General features: G+C 39.1%; 1 protein-coding gene across 4 annotated transcripts in view; it reads right to left on the minus strand.

The window, feature by feature from the left end:
- The window catches only part of tns2a (tensin 2a), a 40,731-nt gene extending 19,261 nt beyond the window's left edge, over positions 1-21,470 (minus strand). For 2 of the 4 annotated variants that reach the window (XM_026921048.3, XM_026921047.3), the window contains exons 1-3: positions 21,158-21,470; positions 6,087-6,192; positions 5,851-5,888 (exon numbers count right to left, since the gene is read on the minus strand). In XM_026921048.3, the coding sequence (XP_026776849.2) occupies positions 5,851-5,888; positions 6,087-6,192; positions 21,158-21,271 (258 nt within the window). In that variant the 5' untranslated portion in view covers positions 21,272-21,470. Of the gene's footprint in view, positions 1-5,850; positions 5,889-6,086; positions 6,193-14,880; positions 15,055-21,157 lie in introns of those variants that run through there. The other 2 variants (XM_026921051.3, XM_053240785.1) reach the window with 2 other exon arrangements.
- Positions 21,471-24,194: the final 2,724 nt, after the last annotated feature.

Genomic DNA, 24,194 nt, shown 5'->3' on the forward strand with positions numbered 1-24,194 from the left:
ACGTGGAAATATAACAAGGGGTAAAAGCCTTGCAAAACATGCAGCATGATGAGGTAAGTATCCCTGAGGGGTGAAAAGGAATTCAAGGCTGGTGCATCTTATCTGTTGACAGAACTGCACTGACAGTATAAAGGGCATGACTACGTGCATACACTTTACCGAGTTCTGCTCAGAAGATTCCCAAGACTGGTCATCTCCCCAGCAGACTGGTTCTCACATATGTTTGATGGTCCACTTCCTAAGCAGCTGTTCCAATCTGACATTGTTTATATAGAAGTGAACTCCAGTGGAGAGCATGCAGCTCAACTACATTTTTGCTCCTTTAAGCATAAGCTCTTTAATTATCCTTGTCTATTTTTCTCAACCCCCTAATATCTCATTTTGCCAGCATAAACAGGAACTATAAATCCACCAGGGACAACAGTCATTCGACAACCAAGAACAGAGACCTAAGACAAAAATAAAACAGTACAAACACTCCTCCATTTACGATATATCAACAGAGGAAAAATCCCATGTCAACTAGCTGAGGTTATTTACAGCTTCATTTTGTTAGATTGCTTATACTGCGGCTTCTGGAAGGTTTTGTGAACATGGAGAAACCATTACACCTAGCACCCTTATGTGGTTCTTCACTTTTTCCCTGTGGGGAAACCCTTAAAGTTTCTTTGTAGAATCCTACAACAAACTTCATCTTTCATTCCAGAGAGGGTTCCTCGAACAACTCTTGAACAACAAGCACACAACTATTGAAAGTACCCCCTTTTTTACTTAGAGTGTTTTTTAAAACCACACAACTAACAATCAAAACAGTTCGAGATTTCTTTAACATTTGAACCTAATTGAATTTTGAAGCACTTCAAGATGATGTACACAAATAAGATGTGGTTAAAAAAAAGTATTAAGTAAGTAGAATCTTGGATACAGCATTCAAATATATTTGATCTGTCTGAGATATGTTGTAAAAAAACATTTAGAAATTTCAGTGACCTAAATTACTCAGAGAACTTAGTATCTACATGGTAACCCATGTGGAAACCTACAAGGCATGGTCTTTCCACATTTCTAATCTAATCAATACATGTACTGTTTATCACTTATTTCCTAACACAACTAATCACAGCATTTAGTACATAATGAACTCTGTGACCAGCTGGATCAAAGTGTACAGAGGATCCTCAGCTCAAATAGACACAACAGAAGACGAATCTGCCAAATCTCTAGGTTTTATCAGTATGGTTCTGAAATGGCCCACACACACACATTAACGCAGACGTACGCACACAGCAAATGTGATTATAAACATGCACTGTAGTCATGGCGGTTACTGGAAATGATGTCCTTCCCGCTTGGCCCATCCAATGGCTGCAACCACAGGAAATGAGGATCTTTTTTGTGTTTTAATATACCAGTGGAGGAAATGTTCCATCCTCCCCCATATGTTATTCACTACAGCTGTGACATTCCCTAATCTTTAATCCTTCAATACATTAAGTCCTTAAGTAAAACATTACGAAAATGTTAACGAAATGTTAAGTAAAACATACGAGTGGTAATGCTTTTGGTGCAAACTGACTTGATTTATAATTGATCACGCAAGGTTCTTTCTTCCCGCCAGCGCTTTTCAAAACAAAATTACAACCGCGAAATTTTTTGATCTATTATTTCTACAGTGAAACGCTGGACTATCATTTGATTTTGGCTCCGAGGCTACTCTTTTTTTGCTTTCTGTAAATTGTGGTTTGGTATGTGACACTGCCCTCCCGTGTTCACGTTCATGTTACGACTTAACGCAAACGTGGAAAGTCGGAGCTTGGAATAACGTCAGTTTTGAGCTCTGTGCTTATGAGCTACACAGTGACGAGAAAGTTAAAAGCCTCCATGAAAGCTTGTCTTGTCTTTGGCTAGCAACATGTTAGTAATATATGTGATCATCTTGACATTTATGGTGTATTTATCTTCTCGAAACAGCAATCTGTATAGCAGACAAGCTATGGTACTATATTTATTGTTGATGGTTTGAACAGACATGTTGATGTAACATCACATGCTCAACTCAGGTTTCTCTTCCTGACTTTCTAAGTAGGAAATCCAAATAGAGGAGGGACGGTTTCTTCTGTCTCTCCTAGTCAGAGGTCGGAAATTCTGAGCTATGAGCTGTAGTTGAAGGCATCATATTAAGGCAGATACCTGCTCAAGTGTCTGCACACACCTGCCTGATATGTTCACAGATAAGCAGTCGCAGAAGTATAAACCAGGCTTTAGACTAAATTTTTCCACTCTGCCACACAGATAAGGTCCTATCACTTTCATGATGCAGGAAACGTGTTAAAATAAAAACCAAGTTTCTGATGTGCATGTGACTGGAGTCCAAATCCATAACTTAATGGAAAAAGATACACATCCAATTTTAACCAGTGTGTAAACCCACACCAACACTAAGGAAAATCGAGGCATGATAGATGCTTTGGAAATTTAGTTGCTATGGTTTACATCAGCTACACTGAGGCTTACTACGTCTATCAGGAGATAAAAGAAAGTAAACCAAGGTGTGTAATGTCACAGGCTGATCAAATAGGCCAGGAGACATTTTCTACTTTTGCCACCCTGAGATACGATGTATGTATGGTTAAACTGATGTGCTTAGAAAGCATTTGGAGCAGTTTCTGGCACAATATATTATACAAAAGTTTTTTTTTTTTTTTTTTTTTACCAATTTTTGTAAAAAAAAAAAAAAGAAAAAACATTTGTGGGAACAAATACGGAAATATCAAAAATGTGGTGGGGACACGTCCTCAGTGCCTCCAGCGTAAGTTACGCCTACGCATGAGTTTCTTTGTTGTAAGATTGGAGACAAGTGCGTACCATGACCCAGACTTATACACACTCTCTGTCTCACTATCTGTCTCTCTCTCTTACACAACCACACAAATGCACTCCCCAAAGGAAGAACACAGACAATTCCTGATTCTATCTTTGTCTTCAGGAAGCAGCATTTGAAAAACAGCATACAGAACAAGAGAGTGAGCGAGAAGATATTTCCAGTGCCTTGATGTATGAGCCAGTTGTCGCATTGGGCAACAGTGCTTGTGGTTAGAGGATCTTTACTGCTCACTGAATTGTTTGCAGATGCACCTTAAAAGCAGTAGACTCATCTACCGGGAACATTCAGGACAATTTCACCAAAACACATGCTGACATAAATAAAAAGAATTCATTCTTGACTCATCACATGTGTCACTCCAGACAAACTGCAGCCAGCAAGGGACCGGGAGAGGGTGGTGGTCTTTATATCCAAATAGGTTGGGCTTGAGAAAATAATGTGCCGAGGAAACTGATGGCAATACCACATTAATCAAACTAGAACTGCACCATGAGATGGCTTGTGATATTACCAGTACAGAATTATTTAGATGCAAGAATATTAGTAATTTGCATGTTATTGGGCCATTTTTGAAAAACGTACAGGGTAGGTATGACCAGCCATTATTTGACTTCATAACCATGTTCCAGATGTGGTGAACGGACTGCTTAGCAAGTCATTTTCTAGAATATTCCATGCTCTCCTAGGAAATGATGTTAATAAAAAAACACCTTAAAAACTTCACACTTCGAGTGTGCAAACATTCAAGACACACTGTGATAATGATGAAAAAGTTATTATGCTAGTATTAGACCATCTCTTGAGACACTGTGGTGCCAGCATCCTCTTTTACCTTTTCCTGTGAGGACAGACATTTCAAAGAGGTGGAAAGGCATCTTTGTTCATTACAGCTAGAGTTTAATACAGATTTTCAGAGACAGAAAAGACTATTTTGGTTATATACAAGATGTCAAACATAATATGAACCAAAAAGAAACATATTTAGGGGACAGATCAAGTTATAACTGAGCTCATTGTGCTATAACAAGCTACATCACCAGCTGGCTTGATATGTTTATTGATGCTTCAGTGCAGAAGTATTATCACTTGCACAGTACAGCATTGTAATTTTCAGCAGATGCGTAGGTAAAAAGCTACTCACTGTTATTAGAAACAGATTCTGCATCTTTTGTGAAAGATCTTGCATCATTCCATCTTTTTTTTTTTTACCACATCTCTAAAGTTCTGCTATGTTAAAGGCTAAAATGTTAATACTTCTGCTTTTAGTATGAACCTAAATCAAAATTACTGCCATCCCTGCTCATTTAACATTATAAATCATTTGTTCTAAATCACTCTAACACATGCCTCAGATCTGTTTTACATTCCAGGAGGCCAGTAGGGAGAATGGATGAACAGTCAGATCAAATCACTTGTCAGAGAACAGCAGATTGCCTAAAGCTCACCAGAACAACAGGGAACAGCTGACTCTCGTCCAAATGGATCTTTGGTATTAGCGAGGGAGGACCGCAGTCACAGTGCACTGAGGGCTGCACAGCTTCAGCACATTGGCAACAGCAATTATGACTAAAGATATTAAACAAAGACGTCTTCAGTTCAAACATGTGGAAATTATAATGACTTAGCACCAGACTTAATGTTAGCAGCCTGTGAGCCATTTGGCACTGCTATTAATAGTTTTTGTTGAGCCAAGCCAGCATTCAAGTGTCCTTATTTTTTTTTTTTTATGTGAGTTGTCCTCAGAAAGGCAGTGGAGACTTTGATCTTGTCCCTGGCATTGAGATATGCCAAGTTCCTTTGTGTCTTCTATGCCAGGTGGGGTGAAATGGTTTTCAAAAGCATCCCTTTGTTCGGTCTCAGTGCCAAGGTGCTGAAAGCTAGAGTGGTAGCACGAGTGCCACAGAGCAGATAAGCGACTGAAAAGGTTCTGTCTCAGGTCCTGATAGTTCCCCTGTGGGACAGCGACAGCGTTTCTCTTCCAGCGCTGAGATGATCCCTATCACTATAGAATGGCAGAAAAATTGGGACTCCCTGTACAACTACACAACGCCTGCTGGAGTTAAACTTGCAGACTTGTAAGGATCACAGAAGTCAGGGACAATGTCATGCACGTCTACAGAAAGTTGAGACTTCCACAGTACAGAACACAGTTGTAGCTAAGTCTCAACAACTAGCTGAAGCTTTATACTTTATGTAAATGATGATACATATCATGAACAGGTCAGCAGGAAGTAAAGAGAAAGAGAAAGTAGGGTTTCTTGAGAGTTCTTTAGATAGCTCAGGATTTAGGACATTTTGAATATTTCAGGGACAAACCAAAGAACCCTGGTTCTTGTGCCAGAATGAATCTTTATTCTAAGAATGATTGGATAGTGTATCTCATTAGACAGAGGGAATGATTAACATACTAAGATTGACATGCCATCCTGTGTCAAATGGATTAGAGCTGAGATTATGAGAGTTCTTTAGGAAATGTAAAACCTAAAACCAGAACTGCTTCCTTATGCTTTTACTGAAACATCCACAGGATGAACGGATTTCGAACTCTACAACCCTTATTAACCAACAGATTAATCTACATTAACAGCTTCCAAAGCAGGATTTAGCTCGTGCTGTACTCTTGGCATAACACAGGATGCTGCTGGCTTCTGCAGGCCTGACATTGCGTCTGCCAGGTCAGCCTATGGGTAGAGCAGGCATTCAGTGGCTTGTCAATGAGCCATTCATGAGTGTAACATGCGGCTGGGGTGCGGCTGCCCCAACACACAGAGGCCTTCAGAGAGAGAGAAACAGACGGATAGAGGGACTGAGATGAGATTTAGCTAATCTGTGTATTAGCTATCCAGGTTTTTACATTTATGATATTGTTGGTATGTTGGATGATGCGACCAGAGAGGATCTTTAAAAATAAATAAATAAATAAATAAATACATACATACATAAATGTAAACACAGCATGTCCTTACCTTACTTTCACATTTCTTGTGAGTGGCTGTTTTGCAGACTGTAGATGATAAAGAACAAGATATACAGATTTAGAGAACAACACAGTAGCAAATTTCATCTTTTGCTCCTTGAAAGAGGCTTCTCTAAACCATGCTTTCAGTAACACTGTTCGACAGGCATCAGGACTTTATCACTGAAAAGCAATTAAGAAGTTCCAATGAACTAAAAGGTGAAGGAATCAGGAAAAGAGACTCACCTCGGCAGAAGGATCCCAGACTTTCTATGTTTTGCTTGCACACCCCACACTGGCGCTTCTTCTTAAAGGTTTTTTCCTTAAACTCATGGGGCTCGCCCTTCCCTGCCTAAAGAAAACAGAGTCATTAAAGCCCCAGACAATTACAATCTTCCTGAAGAACTGAGAAAAAAAAGAACAGCAGCTAAATCCGCATACATCCACCTCGGTATTGTATCAGTTTGTTTTCTGACTATTTATCGTTCTCTGACATTTTGGTCTGTACCTCTGATCTTGCACCAGGTCCTTTTCCTGTCTTTGTGTAGAGTGTCTCACCTTTCCAAGTCCAGTAAGAGGACAAAACCTTTGCATAATACTTAATCTCGCAGTGACACACCTTGTCTTAAGAGACGTTACACTATTGGAGAACAGAGAATAACTGAACCATTTCAGTGATCCCTGTAGCCTTGCCTATTTTAGCACTGATAATTCCCCCCACACACACAAACACAAACACACACACACTTGGTTTCATACAGAGTTAAAATGAACACAGATGAAGTGTTTGGGCTATGTGCGCATGAACATTTTGCATTGTGCTCTGGAGCATGCGTGACGTCTGAGCTGAGGAGAATAAATCAGCTTTGTCTAGAGCTGTGTGTTTTTCCGTTTGGCAGTGGAGGTAGAAGGAGCTCATTTCCACTCTCGGCCTCCAGAGCTGGGCACTGTTTGGACAGCTGTCAGGAGACGCACTGCATGCCCACTGGATGCCATACAGCTCTGTATTGCAGATTTGCAAAGCTTGGCAGCTTTCTCTGAATGACACACCCACCCAATAGTGCCTTATACTTATGGGTGGATTTTTATGTCTTCTTATCTTTGCGAGAATACAATACAACACACACTTACAAACACACCAGGAGTGGGCAATATGGCATAAATATCATACCACGGTACTTGAGGACATTCTGACAATAGATGATATAAAAATGGTATTTTAAAAAAAAATTGATTTTAATGATAAAATATTAATTAATAAACAAATTATAAAAAAATAAATGTTGTGGGAATAATAATGGTGTTTGTCAGGGTTATAATATGACTACAGAAACTAAAATTTGTCCAATCACTTTTTTTTTTTGTTCAGTGAATATCGGTGTGATACAACACACTATTTTAGTTTCCAAAGTAGACACTGATATGAGTAACACAGGTAAAACAAAAACAAATAAAATTTCAGATAAAACAAAATCATGCTTATAATATAGGCATTAAGAACATGACATTTGGAGAAGTGCAATTTCAGCACATTTAAAATGTACATTTGAAAAAAAAAAATTAAGTTGTGTATGACTGGTAATACACTTTGTATAAGTTGTTTTGACTGGTAACAATATAAAATTGTTCTTTTGTTTCTTATTTTGCATCAGAATGCTAGAAATGAAATGCACAGCCTGGATAAGGCCATTGAACTTCAGGTCTTTTTATAAAAAGAAAAGAATGTGGAAAAACAGCTCTAATCCACACAGTTACTGAGTAAACAGTGATAGGCCATGTGCCATGCTTTAAATCTCCCATCTTTCGCAACTTCCAATATCGTAGCAGCTGGAAGAGTGATATTAAAAATATGCATCGAGTGAGAAAAAGGCTGTTTATGGGCAGAAAAGGACTGTTTACAGGAGGATAAGATCAGCTCTGCCAGACTACACTGATCAGCTTGGCTCTACAGCTCCTCCAGCAGCTCTAATAAAGCAGCCTGCTCACAACCCTCATGCATGTTTCCCTTTTACTTTTCCCTTTATTTTTTAAATGAAAAAATATTTTCTTCTGTTTTAAGACAGGCTATGCATTCTCTCCCAACTGCTTTTTTTTTTTTTTCAACTAACAAACTCATAAGAATGCCAAAATATACTGTTTATGCATTATGTTTCTGCAGTAAATCTGACATAAAGCTGTGAGAGTGATTGAAATGATTAGCTTGGACTTTGGACTTGGCCACTTTTTAAAGCAGCTGCACTGCAAAATAAAAACGAAATCAAGGGAAAATATCTTGAATATAGTCAGATTTATCTAGTATTCCTATCATAAAATTACAATAAACCCAAATATAAGATTATTAAACTTATTTCTAGATATTTTTTTATTTCAAGCTTGAAATAGTCTTGTTCTACTGGCAGATAATTTGACTAATTTTAAGCATTTTTTCTAGAAAGAGGCAAAAGTATCTGCCAATAGAATAAGAAAATATAAAGCTTAAAATTAGCTTACAAAGCTTTAAAGAAGTCTAGAAACAGGTTTAATAATCTTATATTTGGTTTATGGTAAACTTATAATAGGAAATACTACATAAATCTTATTATACAAGATATTTTCGCTTTCTAAGATGTCAAATAGATGACAATGACAAATGGCATTCACAGTCTTTTGCTAACTCCACCCCACAGTCTCACTGATTTCACTCAGGTGTGGCCGAGTGTATAGAAAAAGCCTCTTACCTTTTAAAACCGAAAGCTCACAGGGCTCCCACAAGCCCCAATGGACAAATGCTTAACAGGCTAACACATCACTACAAACCAGCACTAACTACCTGTACAGATCGACCACACCCCCTTCTACCACTAGCACGTCCCCTCTAATCTTTTCAAGCCAACTCGCTGAGGTGTGATTCTCTCTGGACGGCTCTACTGCGCAGCCAGTGGTGTGTTGACGGCGCCTGTCTTGGGCATGGACTTCTCGCTGGGTCTGGAGCACAGACAACGAGAGCCTGTTCGCATAATTTTAGCCACCCAGGGCATGAGCCAAAGGCTCTTTAGTCAAAAGATGGCCTTTAAGAGTGAGGACCCTCCCCTTCCTCGCTTCACTTCAAGCCCAAATGAAAGAACAGAGGAGGAATTGAAGAGAGCAAAGGACAATCTGGACACATGCACAGAAATAGACACCATAGGCAGATACAGTGGCTACACAGGCCAAAGAGAAAAGCATGCCCAACTCTGTTCTTCCATACTGTCATTACATTTTCCTTTTCTGTAGCATTGGTTAAGATTTACTACGAAGACGTTTGGACACCTTGCTCATTGTAATGTGATGGACAAGCACTCTCAACTATCCACCAAAACTAAGCGGGTCAAGGTTTAAAAGGTTTAAAGGTTTAAACAACATGTGTGGAACATTTCTCACTGGTAAATTAGAAGAACTGTTATTAAATGACAGTGATGAATCCCTCTGAGAGCTGATACTGCTTGCAATTCCCATGGAACTGAGCATAATTAAACAGGTCGCAATCTAGAACCCCACTGTTTATCCTGTAAGAGACTATAAGCAGTATTTAGTACAGTTTGTAGATCTCGATTGCTTGGTTGTAGGCTTTGTCTTTATGATGCCCCCTTTCATTATGCCCAGGAGTAGCTCAGCAGGGGACATCTGTGTGTGTGTGTCTGTGTGTGTGTGTGTGTGTGCCCCCAATTCTAGCCTCACTGATTCACTGTGTCCCAAAAGGGTGGGACAGTCAAAAGAAGGAACTGACTGTATATTTGTGTGTATGTGTGTTAGAGCGCTGGGTGGACGTGTGTGTGTGTGTGTGTGTGTAGGGTGGGACAGGCAGTAGGGGAACAGAGACTGCCTGTTCCAAAGATGAGGTCAGCACAGCACTGTTATAAGTTTCCTGCCCTCTCGTCCCCTCGACCTTCCCCACACATCACACAAGTTTCCATGCCATTGGCTCTTCATAAACTCTCAAGGACCTCTATTAAACATCCATTAAACATCTGACCATTATAAACCGGGTTTCCTAGGCACAGATCATGGACCGTGCATGTTTAGATTCTGTAATGAAAGATTATCACTGCAGCAGCAGTTTATATTATGTGCATCTATAATACCAGTCCTTCAACCCAAGAAACATACAAGAACCCACTTTGCTAATCAGAGTTTTCCCCTCCCCTCAATCTCTGTTTGAATATCTGCTAATTTTTCTTTTTTTCCTCTCTACATCCCTTCACAGAATGTCTTTTGGCTCACACATTCTGTAAGGTGATATATTTTTGAGGTTATTACATAATTTCACACTAAAACACACCAGATGCAATTTTATTCATTTTGGCTTCATTCGTTTCTTTCAACATTTATATGAAATAAGGATTCATTATCGGCTCATCTGTATTTAATTAGTTTAAATAAAAGCAAAGAATTACAAAAGATAAACATACTGGATAAACCTATAATCAGTACTTTCAGGCATAGTAAATGTAGATATGTAAATAAATGTAAATAAAGAAGCCTATATTGTGATCATTACTAACATGTGATGCACTGACCAGGCCTTTCCAGACATCATGTCCTCTTATGCACTGTAAACTGTATGACCTGTGTCATGTCAGACTAATCACACACAGCCTATTAGCTGCAGCTTTTTATCAAGGAAAACTCGAAGGACACAATGTTATCAGCTTACCAAATATGAAGCTTTCGCTTTCCTGAAGATCATAATGAAGACTGGAGACTTTGAGACTATGGGATACACGCAGCAGGAAATGTAGATCACACAAACCACCAAACACACAACCCAGACGTCAGATGCACAAAAATACATTCATGACAGTTTTGCCAAGCTATTGTTCATAACATCCTATTACTGAATAACTGAAACCACCTGGCCCATTATCTCTCCTTGTGTGTAACTACTTTTTATGGGTAGTCTAACTTCAGTGAATTTAAAATAAGCACTCAAAATTCTTTTTTTTTTTTAACCAGAGCTCTGGTATTGTTACTGGATTACACGGACAGGTGACACATTAAAGAAAAAAAACAGCTTTGTTATGGACAACGGGAATGGGAATGGGAATTTTGCTGGCATTATTTAAGTCCAATCAACTGTCCACCTAGAGGTCAGAGTCATTGCAAAACAGTATACAAAAATTTTCTGACTGGGCGTCTTTAACCTATGATGAAATATTTCTATCCTGATGGGAGTTATCTCATGCAGGAAGACCTTCACTCATCCACATGTGTCACTCCACCCAACTCAACATCTATGGACAGATGTGTAAGACAGCAGTCTCCACCGCCATCATCAAAACACCAACCGAGGGAATATCTTTTTTGGAGAATGGTGTTCATCCCTCCAGTACAGGTTCCGAGATGTGTAGACTTACAACCAAGGCACATTGCAGCTGTTCTGTTTATATTGTTTTTCTTACCTTTAATTTGTCACCTGTATATACAATGGACTGTATTTACCTTTATTTGTAGCTGTGTGTAGCAACACATTTGAGTCATTTCCTTTCACAGACTGATTACTTAGAAATTCACTAAGATTGCATGATATGAAAGCAATTTTCACTTCGCTGTTACTGATGTGATCACTGCAGCTATAACAGCTGCTGTTATCACCACACTGCCAGCCAGCACATTTACATCAGCGTGTGGACTTCCCTTTGTTGAACAGCTGTGTTCCCTCTTGGGCAGCTAGATATGGGTTAAGGCAGTTCAGACAAATCTCTCCTAGAATTCTGTGAAGTCTAAAATACACTGTACAACATCACAGGTGTAGTTTGAGAGTCAAGCATATCCCTGCATAGATTCACACACAGATCTGACTATGATCTGCACTACACACAGTCAAGCTTAACACATTCTCAAATTGTAAATCATTCTTTGTGTACTGTTTACATAGCCATTAAACATGCTGACAAAGAGATACAAATATACAGTGCACAAATGTGATCCTGACCCCTTCCACTCTCTGGACCTGCCTGATCCAGACTGATGCCCTACTTCTGGTTGGAGTTCTCATCTCATGGAAAGCCCTCGCTGCTGCTGAGGATAGCCCCATATGGACAGCCTAAAGATACATGAGATTACTGTGGATGGTACCACTTAGAAACCATCAAGATGGCTTTGGACTGCAATTGCCACAAACAGTTTTCCACTCAAGTCTCCATCAGTGAACAGTTTGATAACCTCAACAAAATAGACTTCATGTGAAAACTATGATGAATTTCCTGGTTATTAAAATTGCACTTTGACCATGTAGTACACAGTTATAGAAGGGATTTATTTATAATTGCACTGGTGTCAACCAGATGAGGATGGATTCTCTTTTGAGTCTGGTTCCTCTCAAGGTTTCTTCCTCATATCGTCTCAGGGAGTTTTTTTCTTGCCACCGTTGCCTCTGGCTTGCTCATTAGGGATAAATCTATAAATGTATAAATTTCAAATTTATATCTTGAATGTATATATTTCTGTAAAGCTGCTTTGTGACAATGTCCATTGTTAAAAGCGCCATACAAATAAAACTGAATTGAAGTGAAATGTAGTTTCCAGTGGTGTGATCAGCTATGCCTGAGCAAACCCACAGTGTTACAGCACTGCACTGTTCAGCAAGGTCTAGAAGGGGTTTAGTTCAACTCTGATCAACACGCTGTTCCAAATGTTTGCTGTAAATGCTGGCTGTTTGTATGCAGGCTGTGTATTCAGTAACATGCCAAAATGCCACAGTCCCTACAAAACGGCCACTGTGCACAGAAGGAGTCATTTTCGAGAACTAGCTGAAGCATTTCAGGAACTCCTAATGAACCTTAGTGCTGGCTAACTGACAAATTCCAGGAGGATCAGCTTCCTTCAGTTCCTTTTTCTCAGTAAGTGCTGGGCTTCACTTTAATTAAACAGCCATGAAATAACTAGCAGCGGAGCCAAAACACAGCAGTCTCATCTGTATACAAACAGTTTCTTCTTTCATCACTTCAGTAAAACATTTCCCTAATTTATGGCTCTGTGTTGTCTATAGTATTTTTCAAGCTTTTTTTTAAATAATGAAGCTAATTGATCTACAGTGATGTCCAATATATATTTTGTAATAAAATTCTAAGTTGTCATTTTTTTTTTTTTTTTTAGTTTAAACTTCTTTCATGGCCTATTTTCACTTTGGTTAATGGTTTTCTACATGATCCCCAATGCCATTTGACTACCTGCTGTTAGTGACACCCTTGCTTCATATCTACCTAAAGAGCCTGATGCAGCAGCGCATTAGTCATTTAGTCTGTCCAGCTCTCTCACCTCCTCATCTGTGCACTCTGCTCAAACAGATAAAAAAAACGTAATCTCTGTCCTAATACCACCATCAGCACCATCATGCTTTCATCTCACAGATCACGAACCAGCTGAGCCTTTATTGTGACTCGGCACAACTGCCTCATATAGCTGCACTGTATTCTGGACGTGACAGTCTGTTTGCTGTCTCCACTATTTCCATGCTGGATCTCTGATTAATAATGACAGTGAATGTCACTGGGAAATGACGAGTGAGAAAAGAAGCTCTTGCTCTTTTGTTTTGGGAGCTAACATCTAAACCAGACCATTATCACCTATGCGTGAGATCACTGAAAATGGTTCCCTATGAAACACTGTTGCTAAAAATGTCCCCCTGTGACGTCAGGGCGGCACACAGCTGATGCCTTCTCAGTGGAATAATGAAGATACAGCAACAGCCAAAACATTAGCACCAGACTGACTGAAAACCACATCAATTTTTTTTTCAAAATAAACATACATACATACAGACATACATTATATATATACACGTGTGTGTGTATGTATGTATGTACACACACACACACACACACACATATACATACATATATATATATATATCACACACACACACACACACATATGCATAAGTCCTATTCAAAACAGATGTAACAATGTAACACACATTATTCATTCCAGTAATGTGACTGGTAACACACTGGAAGGGGAAACGTTGTGGTTCCTTGTGCAGCACTAGAGTGTTGATTAAACACACAGAGAGAGAGAGAGAGAGAGAGAGAGAGAGAGAGAGAGAGAGAGAGAGGTCACGTGGTCTGATTTGTCCTTCATATTCGCTAAGACAGTGAAATTAAATCGTCTCCATTGAAGCGCTTAATAATTAGTGTGGAAGCTGCCATATTCCAAATACCTCCCTAGTGGACATATAGTGCACTAAATGTTGTACAGAAGCCTATATATTTCATACCCTTTGTAGTGCACATGAAGGGACAGAGGGTAATTTGGGATTCGGATCATTTCCTCGCGCCACTACAGGACTCCTGTGATTCTGTGATCCTTTTCTTTTTTTCTGAGGTTTTTCCGGGAATCTGAAATGTCTTGTGTGGAACTTGTGTGGCACAGAAATGAGAAATGTCAACTTTCTGGAGGCATTTCCATGTTTCCTCACGACACAGAACACTCAAAACAATTCCCGCAACCACAGGAGTGTTTCAAATGAGCCCAGTCGGACTTCATTACAAGACTAATAAAAGTTTAGAGCGTTCTGAAGGCTAAATGATGGTTATGTAAGCTTAGCAATCAGCGCGCCGAATCTTCTGGAAAATGGAGAGGAAGGTTAGTCATGGCTGACGCATTAGGATGAGTTTTGCCGTTAAAAGCGCCAGGAACATGGAAAACGCGGACCTTGGACCAACAGCAAGTCAATGCTGAACAAGCTGGTTTTTATAGAAGCAGTCATGTTTAAAAGACCTCGTTAAAGCTGTGTTCTGGTTACTTTTATCACTTCTTATACAGAAGAGGAAAAACAAGTGCAAATGTCCTCTACTCCGTGTTTAATCAGTGTACAGGGCGCGCATGCGCAAACACGGCTGTCAGGAAGATGCTGATGGAATGACAACAGATATGACACAAAGTCCACAAAGAGGGCCAAAATACACACAAGTGGAAATTGAATCAGGACTAAATTTTCACCATGCCAGCAAATCCAGCAAAGTTCTCTCAGACATCCATCTGCATTTCAAATACACCTCGGCTATATTTTTAATAATCTTACCTTGCTCATGTTGTTCCTCAAAACAGCACTAACGCAGGTTTAAAATGGTGGCGTTTAAACACATTTAATACATTCCAGTTTAGTGTAAACAGTGTGCAGCAGCTACTGTTCTACTGACGCTCATGTTTACTTTCCCTCAAACTCTGAGCTCAGGGGCGGAGCCGCTACGGAAAAGACGCGGTGGAACGGATGTCTTTCTGATTGGCTACATCACGGAGAAGAATGCGTTCCCGATTGGCTGGAATGGGAAAATGGGCGGAACCAGTTTCACAGGGCATCAATGGAAGATTGTTCTCATCTTCTGGCGCCAGTGCTGAACAGATGAACTAGGAGGAATAATAGTAAAGTGAAAATAAAGGTACCAAACTGTACTTTTCCCTGTTGCTGACCTTTAAAAAGAAATAATTTAAACTATATAATTGGACCTTAAGGACCACTAATGTACCTTACTGTAAAAGCTAAAGGTACACCACATGCACCTTTCCAGGATACATACTAAATGTACAAAAGTACAGATTGGCATCTTTGTTTCTGAGAGTGTATGTTCAAATGCAGGCTCATGGAAAAACTGCATGGAAAGAAAACAAATACACTCCTGGACAAAAAGAGAGGGGGAAAAAAGGCCAAAATGGCAAAATCTTAAGCTTTTAATGGTCTTAATAACAAATCATTGGTCAGTAAATAGATAGATAAAGGAACTTAGTATGGGAGCTTTTCCCTTTGATTTTTTTTCAAGTGTTTAAGCCGTGTGGCCCTTGATGGCTGCATCAGGTGTGGCAGATAATCTTTTAAGAAAAAAAAAAGAAGAAGAACATCCTAGAAGATATTTTTGGAAAATTATGTACACCCAGACATATGTGTGTTTGGATTTTACATCAAACATCTTAATCATTATCATGATTTTACCTTTGCTTACAAGAAGACTGTATAAGTGATTTTCCCTGTTTCTAGCTTTTCCCTACGGTGGCACAGGAGATCTCAGGAGTGAATTTGTTTAATTCTTGCTAATTTCCTGTCCAGTGGTTTGTTGTTAAGACCATTAAAAGCTTAATATCTGCCATTTTTTTTGCACAAGAATGTAGAAAGCAAAAGGCAAAGGTACTATTCAAAACAAACACACCGAGAAGTGCAACATTTAGGCAATATGACTTTTTATTTTTACTGTGCAAATCTACGTGCTTAATACTGTGGAAAATTGTGTCCTTTTTAGAAACAGCCCATCTACATATTGATCAACATTTGCCATGCATTTCAGCCCTAACCAAAGATACGATTGTGACACCAAGTGGTGAAAGATGTCATCACACAAAAGTGCACAAACACATCAGGTGCCCGAAAAAAGAAGTGAAAACTGACTTTGGTTATTATGATCTGTATTTCAAATGTCTCCAGTGAAAAGCCCAAACTAGAGAAACCAGCAAAGTAAACAAGACCTTTTAGGAAGTGTTTGCAGACATCAACAGCCTCTTACCCAAATAAATGGACAGGCACCATTTAGACTGATTATTTGTATAACACAGGCCTGAAATTTGCTAAAATGTGTATTTATGAGTATAACTACAAGCCTATTCCAATACATATACACAAGCATGCATAATCCATCAAGACGCGGAGTGTAAAATAAAGCACTAGGCTATTTAAAAAAAAAAAAAAAAATCCTACTGAGGTAACTAAATCATGAAGTATCAAGTATCTTTAATATGCCTTACACAGGTATACCATTGAGTCAGCTATAAAGATGCTGAACTGAGCTCAAAAGTATCAAGTAGCCAAATGTGCTGCAAGCAAACAACCACAAAGTGTGTAGATGTGAGATGAGTCACACAGTATGTGGATCAGTAGCTTAGATTGCTGATCTTACAGATTTCTACTGGATCCAGGTGTCATTGTGAAACTGGAGATAGCTGAAATGACAGTTTAGGCATAACAAACCAAGGAAATTCATCACACTCAGTGTTTCTAGGATCATGACCTTGACCAGGATAAAATGGTTCCTGAAGATGAATAAATGAATTAATGAAACCAAGAAAAAAAAAGCTAATTCCTGACAAATTATTACACCCATTAACTTAGGAAAAAAGACCTGTGTCTTTAATTTTGCCAAGGTTGCTTTAACAAAGTGATCTATGGGCAAGAGACAGAGACGATGGATAGTGGCCCTGGGACAACACATGCAACCAGTGCATAAGAAGGTGCGAGGCACATGATTCAGGAGCTCATGAGCAAGAAGTCAATGAGACAGAATGTGAGCACAAACATCCAAGTGCCAAGACTGAAACATGTTCCCACTCCTCAAGTCACTGAGCCACGTGGACATGAATTTACAGTATTTACACAACCACGGGGAGTAGGAGGAGAGGGGAAGAGGGTACAAAGAGAAGAAAAAGCCTTTGTTTATTAGAAGGGTTTAGTAAGAATTCACTCCCCTCCCTCTTCTGCTTGTAGCCTTGTCTTGTCTTTCCTGTTACCCTTCTGTTCTCTAGAAAAAAAATGAGTTCAGTGTGAAAGAGAACAGGGAGAACAGAGAGATACAGCCATGTTGATGACCCTGAACTGGACAGAGGAAGCAGTTTGGGACTTAATAGGCCACAACAGTAGAGTCTACTGTGCAGCTCTGGTCAGGTGAAATCATGTTTCTTTGGCCGTGTGTTTCTATGACATTTATTTAATGACAAAAACATGACACTCAGAGTTTTTTTAAAAAAAACCCTAATGCATAAAAACAACCTCAGAGGATATAACACATTGATCTGTCCCCAAGTGTGAATTTGGTGAAGAAATACTTCAAAGATTTGTGCAAAGTATGTCTTGAAGAGAAAGGACATATTAGGGACACATTCGGTGAGGTAATGTTGCTTTAATGGGTCAAGGAGGCCTGATGATGGAATGCTTGAAAGGGGGAATGAAAACATGAGTGAAAAAGGAGGGAGAGAGAGAGATGGGAACATTTAGACCAAGGAAATGAAGGCGGGAGGAGGGAGGACAGAAATGATTGGCTAAGAGAAAAGCCAAGCGTTGATCAACTACAGCTGTGGAGTTGGGGGAGATGAGACTGGGGAGGCTAAAAAAGAAAGAAAGAAAAAAGCTTGTGTTGGATTGGAGAAGGATAGAAATGAGAAAATATGAATGCCACAACTTGTAAGGAAGCAGGTGATTGATGGGAATATTTACTCTGTATTTTCTGCTGTTGTATCCCATTCCTCTTCTCTTTTCCCGTTAATGACCATCTCATTCCCAAAACATCTGGATCCCAATGCACCACTATGGGAGAGAGGATTTTGTTTTTTTCATGAGTAGCAAAAGAAAGCAAACCAGATCATAGCGACTTGTTTTTGTGACCTGGGTGGACTGGAGTGGCACTTGGAAACTAGTGAAATCACATCAGTGGTTTTCCTTTTCCTTCCCATTTTACATTCCTACCCTCCATATCCCATCTCTCTCTGTTCCCACACCCACAGTCATGCGACGGCACACACATGCAGTTTCTCCTTTTACTTTTTTTTTTTCCTTTCACACACACTTTCTAGCCATGCAATGTAACTAGAATGTTTTAGAGTAGATTACTGAGGAAAGGTAATCTGTACCTGATTAGAAAAATTTGTGATGTTACTATCTAACTCCAGGAATTTATATCATGTAAATGTTAATTTCTCATGGTGGCACACACACACACACACACACACACACACCTACTAACCAGTATCACACTTTCAAATCTAAAAATATTACATCTATATACATCTATTCTAAAGGTTCCTCAACAGAACCCTACAACTGAGTTTTTCCTCTATTAGAGAGGGATCCAAGTAGAACCTCTTAAGCCAGCTCAGAACCATAAAAAACCTGGGTACTCTAGAAGAGTTGTCTGTCTTTTTTTTTTTTTTTTTTTTTTACATTCTAGAGTAATAGTGAAAGGATCAACATTATGATTCATTTTCTATAACAACACAAGTCAGACAGTATTTCTGGCTGCAAGGGAAATTACAGGTTTATATTATTGCACTCATTCTAATACATTATTGTTACTAACAGGTAACATGGACTTTTTTGGTGGATGACAAAAAAAAAAAAAAAGTGTAATTGTCGATATGGTGATATTTTCTGTGCGAAGATTATTTAGCATTTATAGCAGGAGTCCCCAGTGTGCAACAGTCAAGGAGGTAAAGCTGTTCCTTTAAGCTTTTCTTCATGGGAAAGCCTTCAGGACAAAGGACTTTGTGCTTTGCAACTTCTCCATAGCATGACGAGCTACATTTTTTTTCTTATTAAATTCAAGAGAGATAAAAAGAGATAAAAAGAGAGGCTAGTGAGAGAAGTTGTTATAAGGCATAACAGGAACATTTTGTGGATATCCCACTACTTTAAATGTAACTATTAATGGATAAAAAATAAGTATCATCAAAAAAGTGTCACTCTGCAATATGTTAGAGTTGGCAAATTGTTGTGGCATAAGAGGAATAAACACATTTCTGGATGTGCTGTTATAGGAAAATAATCGACTTCAGGTCTGTAACGGTGTCAACACACCCCACTGTGCTTTATTCCTTACGCAACACATACGAAATTATGTAGAGACCAAAAATATTAAATAAACAAAAAAATATCAGCAAAATTATATTTTACAGATCTCAAAGTAAACTCTTGGAAAAGGGTTCAGAAGTGTTCCCAAGCATATGCTTGGCTGAAAAAGTGTATTATTTTTATTTCCCCCAAATTAGAGGTAGTTTACCTTTTTTAGATAGATAGATTCAATAGAGTCATTCATCAATCTTAAATCATACGGCTGTCTTAAACCTAACAACTTTCATGCATAAGCCTTTCGATTGTAATGTCTAAGATACAACATACATGCAATCGCATGTGTCCAAACAACTCTGCGTTCTTGTGCTATGGGAAGAGCAGGCCTTTATATATATATATACCCAGTGAACCAGGCATTTTCCTGTGTGGTGTTATGGCACATGCCTGTGGATTATGGCTGCCATAAACTAGCACTTGTTAAAGGCTTGTCATTCCAAGGATATTCCCGGAATATAGCATAAACCACCCCAACAAAATCCACAGTAAGCATTGTTGCCCTCACAAGGCTTCAGCTGGGTGTGGGCATCCACCATGACACATAACTTGACCATCCTTCATTTGTCATCCTTGTTTACTTCCAAACAATGCAAACAAAAAAAAGCTAAGCATGTTAATTAAAATGAATCAATGCTATCCATATTTCACATGCTTACTGGAAGAGGTTCAAGCATGGATTCAGTTCAAGCATTATGGGCTTGTAATGATTGAATGCACTGCAGCATTTATTAAATTTGTGATGTTTGAATATTGTTTCATGAACATGCCATGACCTAATAGAGTTATGAGTTATGTTATATTATTCCTGACATGATCACATGCTGTTTTAATGCACTACCACAAACCTCTTCTGTAAATATCAATAATCCTACCAGTATCACAATGAAAAAAAAATATGTTGAACCAAATATTATGGTTACAGCAACAGAACTCAAAAGAAACCACAAGCATTGGGTTTAAAATATGAATATAAAAATGGACAGACTCGTTATTATATTTTACTTATACAACACTGGGAATAAAGTAATTTCAGTAGAGGTTCTCAGTTATGCGTCTGGGCATAGGCACTAAACCACAGCACTATGAAATGAGTATGATGGAATAAATCCAATGTCTCACAGAGTGGAGAGGTTTCGGGATGTATTTCTCTCTCTCCACACACACACACATACATACACAATTCGATTCCCAGGCCTCCTTCATTGGGTCAACCACAAATGTGTCATCATACAGAGGGCTTAACATTCCCACACTGCACAGCGTGTGAGCAAGCCTCAGGGAACAGACGATTACATAGACATGCACACTCTCTCACACACACACAGTTTGAGATTCCATCTCTGCTCACACAGTCCAAAACTGTTATTACACAACACCATAACATACATATATGGACATACACACACACAAACACACAAAGCTGATAATACCAAAGAAGGGTAACATGCCCAAGAAATATTTGGTAGAATAGATGAAATGATGAGAAATGGAGGAGAGAATATGAAACCGTCCTGTGGACCAAAGAATAGAGGTGTATGTGAAAACGCCCCTGTAGATTGCAACATTCCCCCAAAATCACCTACAAGAGCTTGAATTCAGTGTCATAATAAATAAGCCATAAATAAGCCATCAATACTACAAAGAAAATATTAAAAGAAACAGCATATACATGAGGACTCCAAGTACTGCTGTAACTCACCTTGGTGAGTCTCATGTTGATCCTGTTGTGAGTCCTCTCCCTGTTTAGATTCCCTCTGAGCACCTCTGGCTCTGGCTCGTCCCCGCAGCAATCCGTACACAGGGTGCAACCCATATAATAATGCAATAATTTATTTACGTAGCACTTTTCGTACACTCAGGATTGTGTTACTATTCTACAAAAAGAAAAAAAGAAATAAAATAATAAAATAAAATAAAAAAAGTAGTGCTCTGGACCTTGCTGGTCCACCCTCTCCTCTCCCTTCTCTGCCTCTTGCTCGTGTTTTTCTGACTACACTGGGGCAGCTGTTTTTGTCGAATCACTCGAGGCCCTTCCCCTTCTGCTGGCTCTTCTTCTAACAAGCACACACTCATGCACTCACACACCAGCTCATACTCACTCCTCTGTCCATCCCAAAATAACACACACATACTGCTGCAAATTACCCTTTCAATCTAAATTCTATCACCACTCATGCAGTCACACACAAGCTCTGAGTTGAAGTCTGAAGATTATTCATGCACCCACCCCCAACCTTCCTCAACACACACACAAACCATTGTATTCACTCTCTAAACACACACAGGTATATTACTCGCCTCTCTGACTCCCGAACATGCTTTCTCTTGACTATGTGCTGCACACCTGTAGTATTATTCAAAGATTCTGCCGTCCTCCTCCTTATCCCACTGGATTTTTCCAGACTTCACATTTCTCCCATTCCCTGCAGTGTCATTCCTTTATATCCCCTTTTCTTTTATCATTCTCTCTCCTCTAACAGGATACTCTTTATTTACACAGAGCTTTTGCGGTGAGGTAAACGAAGCGGAGATATTCCTAAGACAGAAATGGTGTAGCAGACCGCAACAGCAGCGCTTGGGAAAGTGGGAAAGCCACAGCTCAGGCTCAGCTGGTATGCATGTTGGCAAGCGCCATCGCAGAGCTCAAAAACACACACTCATGTGTAAGTGAGACTGTGAGAGCAAATTCAACCCTGTTCTGAACCCTCTGAGGCAGCGCTGGATTCCTCCGCCATAGCCTCAGAGAGTAGAACACCACTGCAGCAAAGCGCTCATGTTTGCTGTCTCACTAGGGCAGTCTTAAAATAAGTTTCATATGTTATATGTTCACATTTTGGGTTTTGTGTGTGTGTGTGTGTGTGTGTGTGTGGAGGGAGGCAGCATTTCAAATCGTACCCCATGTTAAGGCAAATTCCATTCATGCCTCTGAAGCCCTCTTGCTTGCATCCCTCCCTCTTTTTCCTGTATCCCCACTCTCTCTCTCTCTCTCTCTCTCTCTCTCTCTCTCTCTTTACTTTCTGCACTAAGCTTACTTAGATGAACAGTTTGGTTCTAATGGGAAAAACAACCTGTATTTTGCATGACTTGGAATGCATGATTTGAGAATATGCAGTGTATATCATTTCATTTCTTAAGATTTCCCCACCAGAATTCAGTGTTCATTTCTAGGTACTTCATACCACAACTTTGTGTGTGATCACACACACACCATATGCATTTTTCTTCTGTTTACCACTAGCAATAATTCTAATCATAATTCTAATAATCTTATCTATTTTAGAAAAGTAGCAGTAAAACAATCTGAATTGACACATGAATTTGAAATAAGAGAAAATTTATTGGATCGAACAGTAAAAAATCTTATTTAAACATGTCTTAAAGCCTGGTACAATTAAAGCTACATCCACATGATCATTTAAATGTTGTTAAGGAATCAAACCTGAAAATAATTTCTAGCACATTACAATAATATGAATGCAGTAATTAGCATTACATACAAGAGGAGATAAGCATTCTGCCACTTTTATTTTGGTTATTTAATATATTCCAAGGCATATATCCCCTTGAAATTTGCACACAATGTCTTTTGACTTTGTACTTACCAATATGAACAAAAACGTTTGTATTTATAAGGATAAAAGATATGTTTAAAAAACAAAATTGTTAAGGAAAAAAGAATTTGGACACTAAATTAAAAAAAATATATATGTAATGGTTACATATAAAATAAATCAGGTTCTAGATATAAATGCTGCAGAAGAATGTTCTTATGCAAATTGCACCTGAGGTCATTGTAAAAGACATTGCCATTGGTTGGGAAGATTTCACAAACAAGCAACATGGTGAAGGAGCTTCCTAAAGTCCTCACAGACAACATTATTAAACGACACTGGAATAGAAAAAGCTACAGACCAATAGCAAAAGCCTTAAACATCCCCGTCAAAAAAAAGTTGAAAGTTCATGGAACCACAATTGATCATCCTTGGACAGGGACGCCACGCAAGATTTCACAAAACGCTCTCAAGTTAATGATAAGGAAGGTAAGAGAGAAGCCAGAAGTCACTTGAAAAGAGTTGCAGGATGACCTGAAAGCAGCAGGAACAACAGTTACACAGAGAACAAAAATCAATGAAGTGCACTGCAATTATCTCCATTCCCTCACCCCATGAAACAATAAAAACATTTAGCCAAACCAGGACTCTTTTTGAACAATATACTCTGGTCAAACAAAAGAAAAATATATTTGTCAGTAATTCAGCTCCTCATGTTCAGATAAAGAAGGATTGTGTGTATGATCGCAAGAACAACATACATTGAAGTATGGAGGTGGGAGCATCATGATATGGGGCTGCTTCTCCACAAACGGTGCTGGGGCATTACACATCATCAAAGAAAACATGAACAGAGCGATGTACCAAGACACACTAGAGGAGAATTGAAGACAATTTGACAAGAGGAATGGGCCAAAAATTGAACCACAATGCTGCAAAAAGCTCTGGATTATTGGCAGACACCCTTATCCAGAGCAACTTACATTTATGTCATTTATACAACTGAGCAGTTGAGGATTAAGGGCCTTGCTCAAGGGCCCAGCAGTGGCAGCTTGGCAGTACTGGGATTTGAACTCAAGACCTTCCAATCAGTAGGCCAACATCTTAACCGCTGAGCTACCACTGGTCTATTATGTCTAACCTTAGACATCTTGAAGCTGTAATTGCCAACAACAGCTTTACAAC

This window comes from Pangasianodon hypophthalmus, chromosome 16 (assembly GCF_027358585.1).
Source record: "Pangasianodon hypophthalmus isolate fPanHyp1 chromosome 16, fPanHyp1.pri, whole genome shotgun sequence".
Classification (NCBI taxonomy): domain Eukaryota; kingdom Metazoa; phylum Chordata; class Actinopteri; order Siluriformes; family Pangasiidae; genus Pangasianodon; species Pangasianodon hypophthalmus.